General features: G+C 32.5%; 1 protein-coding gene across 1 annotated transcript; it reads left to right on the top strand.

Annotated features, from left to right (window-relative positions):
* The first annotated feature begins 1,314 nt into the window (after positions 1-1,314).
* LOC134689610 (claudin domain-containing protein 2-like) lies at positions 1,315-9,425 on the top strand. Its single transcript, XM_063549580.1, has 3 exons — positions 1,315-1,581; positions 2,940-3,101; positions 9,067-9,425. Exons 1-3 carry the CDS (start codon positions 1,377-1,379, stop codon positions 9,234-9,236), a joined length of 537 nt encoding a protein of 178 aa, XP_063405650.1. The 5' UTR covers positions 1,315-1,376; the 3' UTR covers positions 9,237-9,425.
* Positions 9,426-10,421: the final 996 nt, after the last annotated feature.

Genomic DNA, 10,421 nt, shown 5'->3' with positions numbered 1-10,421 from the left:
ATAGTCAGTACTTTATAAATAATACTGAAGGCAATACATCAAATAAATTCACGTAAGCAAGATACAAATTTTAACTGGGTCTAATCTTGTCGGTCCTGTCGTGCTGAATTGTTATATCACACAAAGCGCGGGCAAACAAATTACGGTCTATGGGCAGACAACTAGAAGGAATTTATTTAAATCTAATTCAGTCCCTTCAAACAGTTGCTATTACACACACTTCAATATTCTTATTGGTGTTGTTTTCTCCTATGCATTCTAATCACATCGCGTTCAATGCAATTGGATACCAAGACTTTCAAATTGTTATTGTCTGCCTCTTTGCTAAACATGCGATATAAAGGAGTAAGGACAAAAGACTGGTCTGCCCTGAGTCTGAATAATACGTCTGGTTAAGGTAATATTACTTTCTGATGACTGTTACCTTGTAAACGAGCACGTTATAAATCATGCTCAGCCTGTCTATCTCGAACAAGCAAGATTCATATTCATACCTGATTAACATGACATACAAGTATGTTCTTTTATGAATATGCATTTAATTTATTATTGGTCGATAAGCAACCATCCATCCATCGATCGGAAAGGGTAGCAAATAGAATATGGGATGGTGTGCTCAAAGTGATGTACTTGTTGGGGTTCACAACATACAAAACTAAAGAATAAGCAAAACGAACCCCACCAAAAACTAGGGGTGATCTCAGGTGTTCCGGAACCGAGATGCCGTGCACTTGAAAACAAGAATCGACCGACTGGATTTTATTTGACCTGTCTTCTAGACATAATTAGCAGGTGGAAGATACCTGCACATAATTAAACAACTTTTTATATTCATGAATTTGATGTAAAATAACGGTGGGCATGGATGACATGAACATGCTCCGTTGGGAGATAGTTATGATACCATTTGACCTCAATTTCTGAAACAGAATAATAAAGTACTAATACCCCACATAACTGTTTTGTCCTTGTTTTTATTATAGGAAGTAATTAATTTAGTATTGTCGCTTATGAAATTAAAAACTACTGCTTTCAAATTACAAGGATGACGATACACTCGGTGACGAAACGTAAAATATTTACTCATACATGTAATACCCTATACTCATAGTGGTTTGGAAAAAAACACAATACTCCAAAATTTGATGTGTATATTATGAATAATTATACTTTTAATTTTACACATTCTGAACAATATTTAAATTCTGCATTCCTTTTAAAACGGTCACTGGTGCAGAAAACAAGTAACACTTACATTATTGATTTTAAAACCTGTTGCATGTGTTTTTTTTTACATTTCTGGGAAGTGACAAGTGACTTGATCAAAAAGGCTTCATTTACACGTGGTTTGAAACATAACAGACGATCAGTATCAGATGAAAATGCCGGTGACTTTAGCAGAAATCCCACCTATGTTAATTGGAGGGAATATTTTGAGTGCTATATCGTTAATTCTTCATATTATTGGATTTTCAACTACATACTGGTTTAGATTTGAAACTGTTCACATTGGGCTATGGAAATATTGTGCAGAAGATAAACATTTTATAAAAGGAGCGGAGTATTGCCTTGACCTTATAGGTATTTGGACTGATTACTCTCTTCACTGTGGGATGGTCTTGAAACGGCGTTGTTCCTCAGTTCTGTGTTATCAGATGATAATTTTATAAGTCATTTTCTGTATTCTTTTTATATTTGTCTTTAATTCTCTATTCTGTATAACGTATGCCTCCACTATTTTCTTTTACTGATCTGTTTACCTCTTTTTCTCTAAAATATCATATTTATTCTCTTCTGTTAACCCCCACACATAGAACCCATTTTATAAATCGTATTTATCTGTTTTTCAATTGTAACACATTTTAATGATATGCCCTTTGAAAATCTATATTTGTAAGGTGATCGGTATTTGCTTACAAATAACATCCAGTTCATTTGAACTCGGATAGATATTTGTTTCACCAACTGCAATGATAAACAAAATGTGTCACTGTACTTGTCAATATAACAATTGAAAGTGGCGTGTTATCATATTCGATTTACAGAAAATGAAGACATGCTGCAGACGACAATTGGATTTGTATTTCAAATACATTGAAATGGATTTAGACACGATAGCTATTTTTGTTTTATTAACTGATTTTTTTTCCAAAAGTTCTTGAGGGGGAAAAGGGGGAGTAGACCTGGCAGGTCTAGAATAGCTGTTAAAGTAACTACAACCAATGTCATATTTAATATTACTTCCAACTGTCAAATTGAAGCAATATTTACCATTGAGAGGTTGCATATACATGTATATAGGAAAAAATTCCAAAAATACAATAGGAAATTGTCGTTTCATTTTCATTACATTATGTTTTATTCTTTCTTTATTTACTTCTTGGAAGGCGGTGGAATCAGACTGCATTAACAACATCTGCGATGGAAGTAAGAGCATTGCTTTAAACTCCTCCCATTCTTCGCTTTTTCAACGAGAAGCGATCAACGGCGGGATGGAAGATTGCCTGCTTGACTATCTCCCTGCCTGTCTGACTCACTCCTTCACTGACTGACTGACTGACTGACTTACTTTTTTACTTACTTTTGTACTTTATTGCTTACTTAATGCTTTTATTTCCTTTTACAACTGGAGTTATTTTGTCAATATCGTTACTAAAATATTTTAAAGGACAATAACCAGACTTTTGGATTACATACTATTATCGGATATTGGCAGACTAATATTGCTATACATATAATTAATCAATTGTTTTGCTATCATGTACATCACTTGTTAGCTAGTATTACGTTAAAGCTACAATGCCCTTTCATTGACCTTCCAGATTTTAAACGGTCATTTCGTCAATGCGTTTTTCTGTTTGTGTTTCGAGCGTTTTATATTTGTGAACAGAACATTAGAGGGATCATATAATAAATAAACATGTTATACATAATTGCAGATGTACCCGGATATTCCAACCAACTCATAGCCGCGCAAGTTCTGGAATGTCTTGCATTGGTAGCCTTTGTTGCAGCTGTGACATGTGTATTCCTGAAGATATTTGTACTCAAGGAGCAAGTAATGCTACTTGTTGTTACAGGTTTACTTAACTGGTTGGCAGGTAACTAAACTAATATCTCAATTGTGAACAAGTTTAACTTATGCGACGAAAGATAGCTGCTGGTGTTGATAGACGTTTTGTTGATGACAAGCGCGTTTGTCGCAAATACAAAATTTGAATACTTATATATATGATGAGTTGTTTTATGACTTAAAACTGGATCTAAGATTCTTGAAGAAAAAGGTTCAACGAACGACTTGAATATCATCACTTTTATTTCTAATGGGTTTGTTGGAGAAAAAATTAATAAAAGTATCCCTGGGTGTAGAAGTTAAGAGAGAAAATTAAATTTAGATATATGCGTAGCGTAAAGGTACCAGTCTTGTATTAGAACTCGGTTTCCGGTGCATGTCAAAACATGGAGGGAAACAAAATAGTGCATTTTTTTCTGATTTTTTTTCTGAACTCAATTTTTTCTGTTTGAGGCCTAAATTAATATATTATTTGTTTCCCCAATCCCGTCCTGCCAAGCTAAGTGTTGGTAGGTAGGTAGGGAAATAATTTTATTTTTCCAAAAAGCTTGAACAATATCGCACAATCCGGCAAGCCACAAAATTGGAAATAAACAAAATAATATAAAATTTTATGAGTAGCACTGTTTTTTTTCAGGGTCGTTTGGGATTGGGGAAACAAACAATATTTTATTTTAGGCCTGAAAATAGGTTTATGCTGAATTTAAACAAACATATATAGACTTTAAAAAAATCTTGCATCCTTTGGAAGATATCAATCCAGGAAAGTGGAAGGTTATCATGTTTACTGGAAGTGGTGTGGCCTAGTAAAAACAGCAAACAGAAAGTAGAAAAAAAAAATTGTTTTGACTTCAGGATTACTTTACACTTTATTTTTCATGGCAAGAACCTTTTTTTTTCGATTAAATATCAAGGAGTATGTTCGATAAGGTCCTAAAATGGACCCCTTTTTTAGTGTAAATTTCAAATTCAGATTTAGCGTCCAATATCACGATAAATTACAGCTAACACATTGACTAGCTAGGGGATAAACCATTTTGTTGAAAATTTTACGTTTCTGCGTTTCATTATGACGTCACAAGTTGTACTCATATTGATTTTTCACAAAATAATCAATGAAAATGGGTAAACTTCCATAGATTATTGGACAGGAAACATAGAGCGCAAACGTCGACAACAACGATCATTTAAAATAATGTTTGTGAAGACATTTCACATGTCTTATTTGAATCTTAAGCTTGTCGACGCCTGCGCTCTATGTTTCCTTGTCCTTTATTTGGTTGAAATCTAGCTGATTTTGTCAAATTTCACCAAAATCCCTTATTTTTACCTTTTTTGGATGTAAAAATCAACGTGTTAGAATTAAACTTTGACAAAAACAGTTCTGTTTAACTCTCTAACATATCTTTAAAGCAACTTAAAACATTTATTGTCTTGTAACTATGAACTTTATAATTGGGGCCAAATATGGCCCTTACCGAACTTACTCCTTTCACATTAAGGTGGCTCATGGGTACACACATTTTTGCAAAAAACTAAACCTTTATTTTTTCATTACAAATTTTATTTATTACACTATTAGTTTTTACTTTATGATATGGTACAAAAAACAACCCAAAAAAATGATTTGGTTTGGCCCCAGATGACCAAAATTGAAAAAGCTCCAAATTATCTCCCTTTGTGCAAAAATGCCGTTTTTTGGCCTAAAATTTGAAATATCTTTTCTAACTCATCGGTGACCTATATTTTTTATTATTGTTTTCAAATAAGCTGTACATAAATTAAATAATTGTAAAATTTAAGTGATTTCTTATATTAGGTTATTTTTTTATTTCGATATTTTCTCTTTTTCTCCTATTAGTTCAACAGAAAAAAGGACATTAACAAAAATGTATGCTTCTTCCAGAGGCAGATTTTAGCTTAAATGAACGGTGACCCCATTTTTTTATTTCATTATTGTTTTAAGTATATGATAAAGTTCATTTATGAAAAAATATAGCGAAATCCTATATTAGAAAAAAAAATCATTTATACCCAGGAGCCCCCTTAATACATACATGATATGAAAATGAAAAAAAAAATAAAATAATTTGTTTTATTTTCAAAGATCAGCTGTTTTGCATGTAAGCATATGGAGCAGTCATTTACAAGACTGCAACCTTAACACAATAAATTACTGAGTAATACTATATTCATACTGTGCATTTTATTCTCGCGTAATTTTTTTACGTCAGTAGAGCATAGTGTCTGACTATTTTTAAATGTCTGATTGTGACACCAGGTACTGTCTGGTGAATGTTTCATTTTACATCTTTGAATAAACTTTATCAAGAGAAAAAGCGCATAGAGCTGCAAACGAAAGCTTGTTTTGAAGATGGGGTTCAAATCTTCCTCACCTTTTTGTATTTAATGTGTTGAATTATCAAATTATAATGTTTCTATCATATTTTTCTGATGTTTGCTATATTCAAAAAGTCATTATAATTTATTTTGACTATATATCATTTTTGGGTTAAAATTTATTATATATATATATTTATACATATATGACACCGTATGTTTGTGACATAACATCGTTGCCACAAGTTAATTTTTTTCTGTTTAGTATTAAATTTATATTTAGATGCATTTTGTTACATCTTGTGATCAATTTTATTTGGCAATCGTCAATGGCAGTCAGCAGGGTTAAAGAATATCAGTTGTTCGACCTGTTAGTCAAATGCGTTTTGTTTAAATATACGTTTTCACTTGTTTTGTCTTTTCGAAAATGTTGTTTATGCTGTTTTTAGACCCTTCTACAACGAAATTTGTTTAACATACACACGTATAAAAATGCGGTTTTTATCCAACGCAATCATAGGTTTGAACGTAGTTTTCAATTTAGAGTCGTGTATATATATATATATATATATATATATACAACTCGTCTAAACATCAACCCAACAATGTTAGATCTGTAAATTTGCTTTCGCAAATTTTTGGTTCTTCTCTCGCCGGGATTCGAACCCATGCTTCTGTGATATCGTGACACCAAATCGCCTGCACTGCAGCCGTCCCGCTAGACCACACGACCACCTGGGCTCTCAAAAAAAGAGCTTTCGGTGGCCATATGTTACCTTTCCACGTCAGTTTTAATCTAGCGGCGTACTACAGCACATGATATATAAGGCATGAAGATGTTATTGTTACAGATCAGCTAAATTATCTATAGTAAAGGATCCTACAAATTAATGTAAGATACAGTCACAGAAAATAATTATATTCATAAGTACGTCTGAGTCAGTGACAACCCTACAACAGATGTATCCATCGGATCGCCATCAATGATGGTGATACATGGCTGTGTACATAATGTATATACAATTCGTCTAAACATCAACCCATATATATATATATATATATATATAATATTTGATATAATATATATATATATATACAAGGAACAATTGCCGTCAAACTGAAGTAGGTGCCTGAACTTAACCAATTACTAGAGAATTGGTAATATAGCAGTGCCACCTAAAACTTGCGTATGTAATATATACATAATTAAAAAAAAATAGGCCATTGTAGAAAAGTTTCAACACAACAGAAACAATTTTTCGAAACCTTGAACAAGAACGTTTATGAACATGTTAATATCTATAATACAAAAATAACAAGGTCCAATTTGTCAGCCGTCATCACGTAAAAACGATGAATCAAAGAATTCAACTTAATATATCTAATATAGTACAATGCTGTTGATTAAAAATTACACCAATCCAGACCCTTTTGTTTTCCACATAATTAGTATTGCCAATAATTAAAAAGTTCCAGGTCGAATCCAATACCGATACCAATAGTATATTCACCTGTTACCTATTACCTTATCTTTACGTTCCGCATCAGACAAGTGCACCACCAAGCGCTGTATTTAGGATTTTGCTATATACACGGGTCGTAATCACAGAGTTGACACTTCTAAATTCAATCATTGTCACATTGTTCCCGATTGTAGTATTTTAATCAGTATGACTTTCTAAGATGACAATACGAATAATAAAAATATGGACTTAAAATAAGGCGTATAGGTACAGCATGTACAGTTCTCAATTTATTAGTCGGAAAGACGTAAAACAGTGAATCAAAGAATTCAACTTATTTATAACTCATAAAGGACAATGCTGTTGATTAAAAAATACTCCTTTCCAGGCCATTTCTTTTCCAAATAATTAATAATTTCCAGGTCGACGGGTTCAAACAGAAAGATTTTGAAAGGAGAAAAAATTGTGTATCTTAAAGCCGTCATGACTTTATCAGATGACAATACCAATACTAAAATAAGGCTTACACATAGTTATATTCTTTAATTTAGTCACAGACCCGCGATATCACGGGTGTGTCCTAGTATATGACTAACAGCAATTTTGTCGCCAATTCACTAAATGTGTAAATATTAGCACGCATTTTTACCACCGTCCCTGAACCGGTACCTAAGTCATCAGAAAATAAAACAACACCACAGAACAAACCAATTACACTACAAATCGTGGCAAATGGAGGTAAACAATGGTAAAACATCAAGAAGCTGTTGCATCTGTATCACAACGGAGGGACCATATGTTAAAATACCAGAAAAGGCCATATTGCATGTGTTTGTAACACAAGGTGTTCTATGACCAACTGGTGTAAGATGATATCCGGTTAAAATATACATTATCCTATAGACGATAAAACCTTAAAAAGCCGGACAAATACATATATACGTGTTTTCAGAATGAGAAAAACAACATCCTTTTTGAATATGTCCGATATTATTTGGTTTCCTGACAATTTACGGGGTATGGTACCTTATGCGCATAAGGGGTGTTAACAATTTAACAGAATCAATAGTTTTGGCCTTTTTTGTAGTAGGAAGTTCAAGGTATGAAAATATATGTTGTAACGTATGGTCATGTACTATAATTAGCATCAATCGGACTATTTAAAACATGATTTACATAGTATCTAATCGAATGAAAAGAACTCCGGGGAAAATGGCACTAGCTCTTTCATGGAGTTAATTTTTTCACTAACCAAAACTGTATTCATGTCCGAGTCCCAGTCGAAGACACACATACACAATTTACGAGTGACGGATGTTACAACGGGGTTAATCGAATTCCTTATCTCCATTTTGATAAAAAAATATTAGGACTAAACGTATTTATAAAGGCTTTTGTTTTGGTGTATAAACTATATCAAGTCACTCAAAATCATACCGAAAAAATCAGACTTATTAGTTTTTTTAGTGCATTGGTCAAGTTTATATACTAAACAATTCGTTACAAAAAGTTTAACCCTAGAATAATTTGAATAATCAACTCTATAGATTATCGCGAGAATGTGGTTGAAAAAGGTCGTCGTGCTGTTTTTTTTTTATTTTTGCCGTTAAATGCAAATTTTCAGGAATGAAATCTGTTCAGAAAATTAGAATGATTAACCTGATTGTGCCAAAACAAGTTTGAAATATAAGAGTTGATTATTTTATAAGCATGATAGCTGCAACTACCAACGTCCGGAAACTGTGGAGAAAGGGGATGAGAAGGTACAAAGAGCAGGGTTCACACCCTTCCTTGCAAACTGTAAACATTGTGATATCTTTATATCAGATGACCCGTAAGGGTTGATATTCATTTTAGATACATGGAAAAAAAGAGGCATGCAATAAAGAAAAAAAAACAAATGAAAAGCGTTGATCCAAAATACGTTGATCATATGCAGTTCAAGTATTTCAGCATATACTAGTAATATGCATTTGAAGTTTGATCTATTTTGTCACTGGTGGCGCAAAACAAAACTATAATGAGTTTATTTCTTATGTGAACCTCTGACTTTTATTTAGTATCATTTACTCAATGTTTAATCAGTTGAAAGAATGTTTTTTTATATATATATAACGCATTTTGTATTGTTGAAGTTTTTCTTGCGTCAGTCATTAAACAGTTTAAAATATAATTGGTTTTTTTTGGCAGGAGGACTTTCCTTGGTAGGAGTAATTGTCTACGCGACAATGTCATTCGGTGGATCTAAGTTGGGTTATTCTCACTTTCACTACTCCTTTGGATTATGTATTGTTGGTGGAATCGGAGCGGTGTTCTCTGGTATTGTATTCTTCCTAGCATGGAGATGGGTCAGAAACTAACGAAAACAGCCGACGGGTAGAATTAGTTGTACAAACGTTCTTTTTGTGGAATTAGTAAAAACCTGATAACTTGAAACCTTTTTAACTGATTTTTAAAACATTTAAGAAAGTGTATTAAGTAATTCCAGACTTTTCATTTACAATGTAATGTTTATATTATCCATTAATATGGAAAAGAATCTTCAGTTTCTTTTTTATTTCGAAATGACAACATTCAAACTTGTATTAAAACAGCGTTAAACGTCAACGGTTGTAATAAGTATTTTTTGGTAAAATTAATATTTCGTTCGAAACATTTGTAAATTTCAAAATTTTACACGATTTTCATCTCTTTTACACAATATAGCTACATCTTGTAAAGCATACCATCAATAAACTGTTCTTAATTTGTCGACAAATAAAAAAAAAAAAACCGTTGACCTGATACGTAAAGAAATGTTGCATATTGAGTTGAACAATAGACGAATCAAAAAGAATGACTGCATTAAGGTAACAGATGGCTTTACCTGTTATTTTTTCTTTCTATTCTACAATATTTTTTTAATTTGTGTTAATAACGGTTGTGACAAATACTCAGATCTAGAACAAATTAACATTAATTTCATGGTAAGGCTGTGCGAAGTAATATGAACAAGTTAGAAGGATAGCTATGTTTGATATAGAGATTCAACTTTGTTTGCAATAGACCTCGCAAAGACCCTTGTTTTTGTTCTGTGTTCCCCAACGTACATATATCTAACCAGTTATCATATCGTACGTAACAAGTCGTGGTGGCGTATTTATGCATCTGGCAATGCAAATTTAATATCATCATGTAATGGGACCTTTCCGATACGAGTGTTTTTAAAGATTTAAAAATAATTCGTTGCATTGTTATTTTTGTTATTATGTATATTATGTTTTTATTTTCTCGGTAACCTTGTACTTGCATTGCTTTATGAGAATAAACTATCTAAAATTACAAACACAAATAAAAATAAAAAATAAACAAAAATAAACAAATCAATCGAGGTTCAGTGGAAGCTCGCTACGCATACAGCAATAAGGAGTAAAGGTAAACACTGGTCGACTCAGAGCACGAATGCTATGTCTGGTTAAGGTAATATAATTTTCTGCGGACTGTTACAGTGTTCTTTATAAACAAGCACGTTATAAATCCGTCAAAGCCCGTCGGATTCGTATAAA

This window comes from Mytilus trossulus, chromosome 11, assembly GCF_036588685.1.
Source record: "Mytilus trossulus isolate FHL-02 chromosome 11, PNRI_Mtr1.1.1.hap1, whole genome shotgun sequence".
Lineage (NCBI taxonomy): Eukaryota > Metazoa > Mollusca > Bivalvia > Mytilida > Mytilidae > Mytilus > Mytilus trossulus.
Note: the sequence above shows the minus strand (reverse complement) of the source record. Positions and strands in the feature narration are given on the sequence as shown.